The sequence below is a fragment of the Aotus nancymaae genome, unplaced genomic scaffold, assembly GCF_030222135.1.
Source record: "Aotus nancymaae isolate 86718 unplaced genomic scaffold, 86718_ANA_hifiasm-v0.15.2.pri h1tg000029l, whole genome shotgun sequence".
NCBI lineage: Eukaryota > Metazoa > Chordata > Mammalia > Primates > Aotidae > Aotus > Aotus nancymaae.
In genome coordinates, this window is record NW_026988442.1 from 15,039,337 (window position 1) to 15,050,643 (window position 11,307).

General features: G+C 49.2%; 1 protein-coding gene across 5 annotated transcripts in view; it reads left to right on the forward strand.

The window, feature by feature from the left end:
• The window catches only part of MMP24 (matrix metallopeptidase 24), a 47,695-nt gene that overhangs the window by 24,176 nt on the left and 12,212 nt on the right, over positions 1 to 11,307 (forward strand). For 4 of the 5 annotated variants that reach the window (XR_010344531.1, XM_064382343.1, XM_064382342.1 and 1 more), the window contains 2 exons: positions 773 to 1,077; positions 10,809 to 10,970. Coding sequence is in view for 4 of the 5 variants with exons in the window: in XM_064382343.1 (XP_064238413.1) it covers positions 773 to 1,077; positions 10,809 to 10,970 (467 nt within the window). In the remaining variant the exon portion in view is untranslated. The remainder of the gene's footprint in view (positions 1 to 772; positions 1,078 to 10,808; positions 10,971 to 11,307) is intronic. The other variant, XM_064382344.1, reaches the window with a different exon arrangement.

Sequence of the window (11,307 nt, forward strand, 5' to 3'; positions counted from 1 at the left end):
CCTCCCAAAGTGTTGGGGGATTGCAGGCGTGAGCCACCATCCCCAGCCAGTGCCAAAGATTTTTTAAAGAGACTTTTCACTTAAACTCCTCTCCATTATTTGAATATTTTTATAACTTTTATAAATGAACATATTTTGTATGAGAAAAAAACAAAATCAGAAAATTCTATCTACCAATTTATTTTTTTCTTTTCTTTTTTTTTTTTGAGACAGAGTCTCACTCTGTTACCTAGGCTGGAGTGCAATGGTGCAATCTTGGCTCACTGCAACCTCCACCTCCCAAGTTCAAGCAGTTATCCTGTTTTAGCTTCCCAAGTAGCTGGGATTATAGGCACACACCACCATGCCTGGCTAATTTATGTACTTTTAGTAGAGACAGGGTTTCACCACGTTGGCTAGGCTGGTCTCCAACTCCTGACCTCAAGTGATCTGTCAGCCTCAGCCTCCCAAAGTGCTGGGATTACAGGCATGAGCCACTGCACCTGGCCCTAATTTGCTTTTCTCAACAAACTGGAGTGGAATCCTTTATTCAACACAAGCTTTGCTGGAGATCAAATGGAAAAAACTGAATAAAGCAAAGCCATCTGACTGAGGCAGGGTCGGGATCCAGAGCTCTGCCTACTCAGCCTCTTCTTCAACCCCTGGGGCAGCTCAGCAGAATTCTAGGGTTCAAAATCAGATCACTGAGCCACATTGTCTCAGATTACCCATTTTAGCTCTGCTAGTCTCTGACTCTCTGATCTTGCCTAATGATCCTCCCCTCTCTCACCAGCATTCACAACTATACCCCAAAAGTGGGTGAGCTAGACACGCGGAAAGCTATTCGCCAGGCTTTCGATGTGTGGCAGAAGGTGACCCCACTGACCTTTGAAGAGGTGCCATACCATGAGGTCAAAAGCGACCGGAAGGAGGCAGACATCATGATATTTTTTGCTTCTGGTTTCCATGGCGACAGCTCCCCATTTGATGGAGAAGGGGGATTCCTGGCCCATGCCTACTTCCCTGGCCCCGGGATTGGAGGAGACACCCACTTTGACTCCGATGAGCCATGGACTCTAGGAAATGCCAACCATGACGGTAAGGCCATGAGGGGACAGGGGTCAGTTTTGGCTGCTCAGTTGTTGGGAAAGAACTGGAGGACACCTTAGATGAGCTTCCTGCTTTCTGGAGCCTCTCGTCCAAGAACTAAGACCATAAGAGGGTGGGAACTGTGATTTATGATAATACTCAACATTCGATCCACCAGGGCCAGGGCCATGGCGATGAGTCAGATCACTTAGAAGACAGTCCAGTTGGCAGGAGGAAAGTAAGGTTAGGCCATGAGTAAATAGAGAAAGTAATGGACCAGAGGCTGAAGGAAAAAGTTAAAAGGGGCCAGGTGCGGTGGCTCACACCTGTAACCCCAGCACTTTGGGAGGCCGAGGCGGGCAGATCACCTGAGGTCAGGAGTTTAGACCAGCCTGACCAACATGATGAAACCCTGTCTCTACTAAAAATACAAAAATTAACTGCGTGTGGTGGCAGGTGCCTGTAATCCCAGCAACTAAGGAGGCTGAGGCATGAGAATCACTTGAAGCCAGGAGGCGGAGGTTGCAGTGAGCTGAGATCACACCATTGCACTCCAGCCCAGGCGACAAGAGTGAAATTCCATCTCAAAAAAAAAAAAAAAAAAAAATGTTCAAAAGGCGTTAAAGCTGAAAGTGGGGTCTGAAAGTAGTAGGCTCTGGCCTGAATGATGAGGGCTCCAAAAACCATCTTATGAACAACACGACTGGCTCTCTCCTTTGTCAACCTCACAGGTGAGTAGTAGCCCCTGCAATTATTCTGGCATCCTTGGATAATTTGCCCTGTACCACTATGGTTCAATGAATATTTATGGAGGCAGAGTCAATACCGTGCAGCAATAGTAATGATACCTTGCAGGTTGCCAAAGAGTTCCTCATCAGTATTACTCACAAGGCACCTGCTTAGTACGTAGGCAAGTGTACATTATTATACCCATTTTTAAGATGAAGAGTTGGGGCTCAAATAGCATAGCTGAAAGGTGGCAGCACAGGCATCAACCCCAGGTTCAATTATTGGTTGTTGTGATAGGCTCAGTCTCCTCGTCTGCAAAGTGAGGGGCTGGATTAGGTGATCGCTAAGGCCCTTCCAACTCTAATGAACATGATACAAAGTCTTACAAAGAGCAGGGAGAGCTGACGTTTTTAAAAAATGGTATGATTTAGTCAGGCGTGGTGGCACGTGTCTGTAATCCCAGCTACTTGGGAGGCTAAGGCAGGAGAATCACTTGAACTTGGGAGGTGGAGGTTTTGGTAAGCTAAGATGGTGCCACTGCACTCCAGCCTGGGTGACAGAGTGAGACTCTTCTCAAAAAAAAAAAAAAAAAAAAAAAAGTCATGATCTCTGGCCTGGGTGACAGATCGAAACTCCATCTAAAAAAAAAAGGCATGATCTCTGGCTTCTGGCAGTCCAGTGTCAGTCTAGCAGGGGAGGTAGGTGTGCACATAAGTAACCCTGTCACAAACAGACTCTACCCAAGGCTGTACCAAGAAAGAGATACCAAGAAAACACAGTAGGAGTTTGGAGGAAAGAGGGACAGAGGAGTCTGGCTTTTGGATTATAATAGATGACAATTAGTGGGTATGCTGGTGTTCTAAGGCCCGTGCCAAGTGCTTGCCACACATTATGTGTGGCAACTATTATATCTATTAAATATATTGTAATATATAATTACATTTATACATTAATATATGTATAAATATTTAAAAATGTAAAATTATTATAAGTAAATATTGTTATGTTCATTTTACAGATAGGTAAACTGAGATATAGAGAAACATCAAGTAACCTACCTAAGGTCCCATAGTTGGTGAATGGTGAAATAAGGCTTTGAACCTGAGGACTGTGGCCCTGGAGCCCATGCTGTTAGCCATCATGCTGAGCTTCCATGGTTCTCAAACTGTAGGGCACACCAGAATCACCTAGAAACCAATTTTTTAAATGCAGGTTCCAGGCCAGACATGGTAGCTCATGCCGGTAATCCTAGCACTTTGGGAGGCCAAGGCAGGTGGGTCACCTGAGGTCAGGAGCTTGAGACAAGCCTGGCCAACAAGGTGAAACCTGTCTCTACTAAAAATACAAAACTCAGCCGGGCGTGGTGGTGTGCCCCTGCAATCCCAGCTACTCAGGAGGCTGAGAAGAGGATCGCTTGAACCCGGAAGGCAGAGGTTGCAGTAAGCAGAGATCGCACACTGCACTCCAGCATGGGCAATAGAGTGAGACTCCATCTCAAAAAAAAAAAAAAAAGAATGCAGATTCCAGGACCCTAATCTTGTCATTCTGACTCTCTGACTCTCTGGGTCCAGGATAGGGCCTGGGAATTGCAATTGGTTTAATAAATTCCCGAGGGGCTTCTGATGCCGGTGTTCCATCACCATGAGAAATGCCATCTTAATACCTAGAGTTTTCCTACCTGGCCTGATCATAAGACCCAGAGGGGGTTCTTGCTATAAATTGGATTCCCAGGCCCTTCCCACAGAGATCCTGACTTAAGCTGAAGTTCCACGCTTGGGAAACACCGGGATCCTTTTTTCCTGCCCAGCGGCTGCTCCAGGCTGAGAGCAGACTCTCAAAGCTTGTGTCCTCAGAGGCCATGTTTGGTGTCTAGTTGGGGACCACTCCCTTGAGAACACTTCATATCATTGCATGGATCAGGGGTTATCTGTCAAAGGTTAGACCTTTGGCAAAGGTGGTTTAGCCACGGCTAAGCCTAGGCAAAGTCATGAACCTGTTAAATTGTTCTTGGTCCTCTTCGTTCTTCAGATTTTTGTCCTCTTTCCTATCGAACTCCATTTCCTTTGCCATGGTATCTCTCCCGTGTGTCCTGCATGTATTTCCTGGCTCTCTGAGTACCTATTCTTTATCTCATTCTTATTTTTGGATCAGTGTCAATGAATGGCTGTCTGTGCTAACTGATAAGATGTGAGAAGAAGAGAACTAACATTTTTGAGGCCTTGTTATGTGCCAGGCACTGTTAGCAGATAAGGTTTTAGTTATATTCCTGATAGAGACAAATGAATGTTCAAAGAGTTGTTCAGAGGAGGCACCGGGAAGACACTCCCACTCCTCTGCCCTCACCTTCTGCCCAGCCCTGGGGCTGTGCACTTCCCACACCTGCTCCTCGTTTTTGCATAACTTGTTGGACCCAGCCCCCAAATCCCAAGAGCTGGTGGTGTGTGTGGGAAGGACCTGGGACCTGTGGATGGGCACGATCCCAGCACCTCTCCCATCTGTCCCATCCCAGCTTTCATGAGAGACTGCCAATCCTGATAGAAATTCCAAGATGGCTAATGTCTTCTTTGGACAAGAATCAGGACTCTGCTCTGTTCTGGAAAGCCAAGCATGACCTGTCCATCAACCCCGGACTGGTGAACTGGAATGCAGTGAAGGCAGGTTTTGGGCAAGAGGAAAGGAACCAAAATTTATCAAGCATCCATATATTATCTCATTTAATTTCCACATAGAGTCAGCAAGGGAGTGGCGTTTTCTGGGAACTTTTTGAACTTACTAGCTTACTTCTTTTTTCTAAACTCTCATCATGGAAAATTACAAACTCACAAAAGCAGGAAGAATGATTCTTTGATCTCCCAGGTACCCATCACCTGCCTCAGCAATTATCAACATTGTGGCATTCCTATTTAATCCACCTTTTTTTGTCTGATGTATTTTAAAGAAAATCTCAGGCATAATATCATTTCACCTTTAAATACTTTAGTATATACCTCTAACAGATAAAGGCTAATTTTTAACATAACTACGTAATCATTATCAAACCCAACAAAATTAACAATAATTAAAAAAAATCTAATACCCAGTTTGAGTTCACTTTCCCTAAGTACTTCAGAAATATCTTTTTGTTTTGTTTTGTTTTTGAGACAGAGTCTCACTCTGTTGCCCAGTGCTGTAGCACAATCTTGGCTTACTGCAACCTCTGCTTCCTGGGTTCAAGGGATTCTCCTACCTCAGCCTCCCGAGTAGCTGGGATTACAGATGCACACCACCACACCCAGCTAATTTTTGTATTTTTGATAGAGATGGGGTTTCACCATGCTGGCCAGGATGGTCTTGATCTCCTGACCTCGTGACCACCCACCTCGGCATCCCAAAGTGCTGGGATTACACACGTGAGCCACTGCGCCCGGCCTCAGAAATGTCTTTTACAGTTGTTTGTTTGAATCAGGATCCAAACAAGATCCACACATCAGACATGGCTGATGTGTCTCTTAAAGCCCTTTTTATTTAAAACACCCCCACCCTACACACACTTTCCCTCCACATATTTGTTGAAGAAACTGGGTCATGTGTCCTGAGTATAATCATTTGGCTTGACTAGAATCAAGTTCACTTTTAATATGTTTCTCTTCCCCATAATTACTGAATGTTGTTCATTAGATCTACAGGCCTGACTAGATTCAAGTTCAATTTTTTTGACAAGAATACTTCCTAGGTGGTGCTGGTACTTCCTATTCACCACATCAGCAAACACATATGATGCAGACTGTCCCACTTTTAGCAATGCTGAGGTCAAGCATTTGCTTCAGGTTGTGTCAGCCTGACCCAACCATTATACAATTCACCTGGAAAACTAAAAAAAAAAAAAAAAAAATGAAAAAGAAAAAACATTGCCTACATCCCAACCTGAACCTACTGAATCAGAATATCTTCCCCATTTCCTCCATGTATTTCAAAGGCTCCCCTGGGCCGGATGCAGTGGGTCACACCTGTAATCCCAGCACTTCAGGAGGCCAAGGCGGGTAGATCACCTGAGGTCAGGAGTTTGAGACCAGCCTGGCCAACACAGCAAAACCCTGTCTCTACTAAAAATACAAAATTTAGCCAGGGTGGAGGCATGTACCTGTAATCCCAGCTACTTGGGAGGCTGAGGCAGGAGAATCGCTTGAATCTGGGGGCTGAGGCTGAGATTGCAGTGAGCTGAGATCACACCACTGCACTCCAACCTGGGGGACAGAGTAAGACCGTGTTCTCAAAAATAAATAATAAATAAAAATAAAAGGCTCCCCTGGAGAACCACTGGGTCATAAAGGTGGTTCTGCTTCCCCACTTAGGTGGAGTCTGAGTGAAGGGGCAAGCTAGCCCATCCTACCTTTAAGCTGGTTCCTGGGGCTACTTTCAGACATCTTCTGCCCTCGTTTCTTTCAAATGAGTCAAGCAGTGAAGTCAGCAGATAGTCACTAAGCTCTGCTGGGGAGGGTGCCCAGCCCTGCCCTGCCCTGCTCCTGTGTAGGGGAAGGTGACAGGACAAGAGAGTCATCCTGACCCAGCCCTGCTGCAGAGTGGTGCCCTCCACATTGACCTCACAGACTCCCCCCATCCCTGCCCTGGGAGGCCAACTGGCAGGGATTATCATCACCACTTTACAGACGAGGAAAGTGGATTTCTTGAACTGGGTGCACCTGTGGTCCAAGTACTGGGGAGGATGAGGCAGGAGGATGGCTTGAGCCCAGGCATTTGAGACTAGCCTGAGCAACATAGCAAATAGCAAGACCTTGTCTTAAAAAAAAATACAGGCTGGTGCAGTGGCTCACACCTGTAATCCAAGCACTTTGGGAGGCTGAGGCAGGTGGATCACTTGAGGCCAGGAGTTCAAGACCAGCCTGGCCAACATAGTGAAACCCTATCTATGAAAAATACAAAAATTAGTTGGGTGTGGTGGCATATGCCTGTAATTTCAGCTTCTTGGGAGGCTGAGGCAGGAGAGTCGCTTGAACTCAGGAGGTGGAGGTTGCAGTGGGCAGAGATCATACCACTACACTCTAGCCTGGGCAACAGAGCAAGATTCTGTCTCAAAATAAATAAATAAATAAAACACAATAAAAAATAGGAAACTCACCCAGTTGGAAAGTGGCAGAGCCAGGTGTGACCCCAGGACTCTGCATTTTTATGTCACCCCAGGTGGTTCTGCTGCAGGTGGTCCAGGTGTTTCCCTTGGGAAAATACTGTGCTTTTGGCACTGTTCCATCTCGGGTGCTGTCACCTTGCTCTTCAACACAAAGCTTATCCTCAAGGAACCCACAGTTCTGGGTGGCAAGCATGTGCACTAGCGACGATCATGTGGGGAGGAAGCGGTCAGTGCCATAAAGGCAGTTCAGAGAAACTGCCAGGAGGGCACAGCGGCAGGAGCACTCACTGCCAGCTGGGAGGTCAAGGAAGACTTCTGGGAAGATAGGCATGGAGCTGAACTTTGAAGGAATCTGGTTATTCCAAGTGGAGGGGCAGCACTAGCAAAAGGACAGAGGCAAGGGAAATGCTATCACCTTTTGTGGGGCTGGTGGAGTTAATGGGATGAGAACTACCAAATAGGGAGATCCTAAGAGAAAGAAATGAGGTAAAGACAAGGCTCACTTGAGTAGCCAAGTAGACTGCTGGGGACTTGCTCAGAGGCCCAGGGACTTCCAGGAACACACCTTATCAGGGTTGCTGGTGCTCACACACAGCTCAGCAGGACCCTGCTAATGAAGGGTAATACTTCCGTGCCAGGAGCCGGTATGAGTGCATTACACACGCTGCCTCATTCATCTTCACCCCCATCCCTGTGACCAAGGTGCCATTGTTCCTTCTAGCTTCCAGAGGAAGAAATTTAAAATGTCATACTGCTAGGACATGGCAGAGCTGGGATTCAAAACCAGGCAGTCTGGCTCCCAGAGACTGCACTCCTGACCACTCTGCTTCCCTGCTTCTCACCCACCTAAAGAGTGAAGACACGGCTGGGCATAGTGGCTCATGCCTGTAATCCCAGCACTTTGGGAGGCCAAGGCAGGTGGATCACGAGGTCAGGAGATCAAGACCATCCTGGCCAACATGGTGAAACTCCGTCTCTACTGAAATATAAAAAATTATCCAGGCATGGTGACGCATGCCTATAGTCCCAGCTACTTAGGAGGCTGAAGCAGAGGAATCACTTGAACCCAGGAGGCGGAGGTTGCAGTGAGCTGAGATCATGCCAATGTACTCCAGCCTGGCAACAGAGCAAGACTCCGTCTCAAAAAAAAAAAAAGAATGACGACCCTAATAGCCTCCTGCCCGTGGAGCATGGGGTCCTCATAGCAGGCCTCTCCTTCTCACACCTGTGCCTTCACCTCACAAGCTCAGGGAGTCCTGCCTCTGCCCCACTCCCTCCCAAGGGGTCTCTTGGGTTTCTGTGTGGCAGGATGCTGGCTCCCTGGCTCTTCCCTTCCCTTTGGTTCCTGGACCCAATCCACAGGCCTCTTTCCTTTAAGGGGTTACTCTTGTTCTCTGCAGACCCAGCACAGGGGTTAAAAGAGCAAGAGACAAGGCTGTGGACAAAGGTTTCAGTCTCCCACGGTGCTCAGAGCCCTGTTCCCTGGCTCCCAGCTGAGTTCCCTGTGGACAGCCCCTGGGGAAGAGCCTGCTCAGGAGACAGAAGACCTGAACACCTTGTCCCAGGTCATAGAACAGCCCAGGAGCAGAGCCAGGACTGGACCCCAGGAAGCAAAGTGGCCTTCCGCTGGCTCTAGCAGTTGCTTTGTTTGGGATGGAGCTCAGAGATGAGCTCACCCTTCCCTGCTGACAGAGGGGCCAGGACCTGAGGAAGGAGCTGGGGGCGGCCTGGCCCTCTCATGCCAGCAGAAGGCCAGCCCCAGGCTTTTGGCCAACCTCGCACTGATCTTGCCCATCCCCCTTCCTTTCCATTGCTCAAAGGCGGCTTCACAGAAGACACTGGTGATGTCAGTATTGTGGCAGGCATGTACTGCCGTTGGCCTGGGTCTGCCCCACGGGGTTCTCTCTTCTGGAGACCTAAGCCAGGAAGACCAAACAATCCTCACCCCCATGTGATGCTAGGCTGGGTTGGGGTAGAACAACTTGCCAGTGACGCTTGGGTCAGAGTGGGCAGTAGGATTCCTGACCACCTCCTAGGCTCCTAGCAGCCTACCTAGACTTAGAGGTGGCAGGAATGGGCTGAGCCATGCCTTAGGGCCAGGAGATAAGAGGCAGGGCTCACGGGGCTACAAATGCCAGAGGTCAAGGCAAGCAAGAGTCTGAAACTGGGCAGATGGGAGTCAGGACTGTTGGTCCAATGGCCTATCAACTCCCTGCCCCCTGCATTTTTTTCCCCAAAGCTACAGCCACTCAATTCCCCTAAGTTCAGGCCTCCTTGTCCTGTCCTAGGCATAATACAGAAGCTCAGGGGAGCTGGCTTTCAGAGGATCTGGTTGCTGGTGCTCCACTGGCCTTGTGCTTCCTTTCTGGTCAGTGGGCTTCTTCCAGTCATCCAGCTTCTGTCTGATATAGGATTACAACAGCTGCCATTCTGTGCCACGCCACGTACTTCGCGTGTCTTATTCAACCTCACATAGCCCGGTGAGGTAGGTCTGATGCCCCGATTTTATAAGTGAGGACATTGAGGCTTAGGGGTAGCCCTACTGGCCATATTCACAGACTGGCAGGAGGGATGAAGGTGATCTGTCCCACTCAGGGGCCCGAGCTCATAACCACAGTGCCACGGAGCTGCCTCAGTTCCACCCTCGGGATCTTGTGTCCCATTTCCAGGACCTGGATTGTGCTTTCACCTACACTCAAATCCCTGCCTTAATCTTGGCCAACAGTTCCCTTCCTCCAGAACTGAGGTCCTGCAGAGAGCTGCCCACGCCCAGGCCCCGCCTGCCCAGCATCTCCTGAAGCTGACTGCCAGTCTGCCAACCTTAGGACTCGCTCTCTTTGTCCCCATTCCCTCCACCTGGGCTCAGGGCCTTTTTATTATTATTTTCTTAGATGGAGTCTCACTCTGTTGCCCAGGCTGGAGTGCAGTGGCACAATCTCAGCTCACTGCAACCTACGCATCCTAGGATCAAGCACTTCTCCTGCCTCTGCCTTCCAAGTAGCTGGGATTAAAGGCACGTGCCACCATGCCCTGCTAATTTTTTGTATTTTGAGTAGAGATGGGGTTTCACCATGTTGGCCAGGCTGGTCTCAAACTCCTAACTTCAAGTGATCTGCCCGCCTCGGCCTTCCAAAGTTTTGGGATTACAGGCGTGAGCCACCGCGCCTGGTCAGCCTCAGCGCCTTTTCATCTCTCACCTGGACCCCAGTTTCCAAACGGATCCCCTTGCCCCAGCTCTTGTTCCCGCTAATCCTCCCTCCAAATGCAGCCAGAGTGATTTCATTGTATCACCACCCCACTCCTGCTTAAACCCCCTACTAGCCAAGAAGCTGATCCAAATTCCTTTGTATGGCATTAAGCGCCCTGCTTGCCAGCCTGGCTGACCTCATCTCTCTCCAGCCCTCCCCTCGTGCTTTGTTCCAGAGCCAGGTGGAATGAAACTGCTTGTCCCTGGACCTTGTTTATCACATTCTATCTGCCAAGAATGCCACCCCCACCCTTCCTCTCCTGCCCCCTGAATCCATTCTCCTGACTAACTTCTGATTCTTCAAGACTCAGCTTCAGCTTCACCTTTGTGAAGCCTTCCCTGAACATCTTCCTCCAAGTTTAAATGACCCCTCTCTCCTCGGAATCCCCACCCGACCCTTCCAGACATTCCTAATGCCCCCAGAGCCCTCTGCCTCACTGGTGTTCTCTCTCTCCTTGTCCCCATGCTGCAGAGAGGCCTGGGAGGCAGGGATTGTGTCTGATTTCTCTGTATGTCCCCAGTGTCCAGCACGGGGCCTGGCACAGGGCCTGTGTTTGGTGTTTGCTGAGGTAATGGCTTGGCTGACTGACTCACATCTAAGCGAGTGCCTTGGGCACCTCCCCATGCTCCTTTCCACAGGGAACGACCTCTTCCTGGTGGCTGTACACGAGCTGGGCCACGCGCTGGGACTGGAGCACTCCAACGACCCAAGCGCCATCATGGCACCCTTCTACCAGTACATGGAGACGCACAACTTCAAGCTGCCCCAGGATGATCTCCAGGGCATCCAGAAGATCTATGGTGTGTGGCAGGGAGATGGGTGACTGCTCCTTCCTCAGGGCTGGGCTGTGACTGCCTACCTGTCGTGGGGCAGGGGATGAGGGAGGGGGTTGTTGCTATCATCAGCATTGCTGCTGTTTCTCTGACCATGTGCGATCTTTACAGACTTCCAATGGCTTTGCCTGGCCAGAGGGCAAGGCTTTCCCTGGCACACTTGGGAAACCTAGGGGAGGGTCTGGGCTATAACTGAGAGGGACAGAAGTAAGGTGACGGCCACCCATTCCCTCTTCTTTACCCCTCCCCTTCCACACTCTTCCCTCTCCCTTCATGCTACGTTCCCTCCCTGCTCCACCAGATG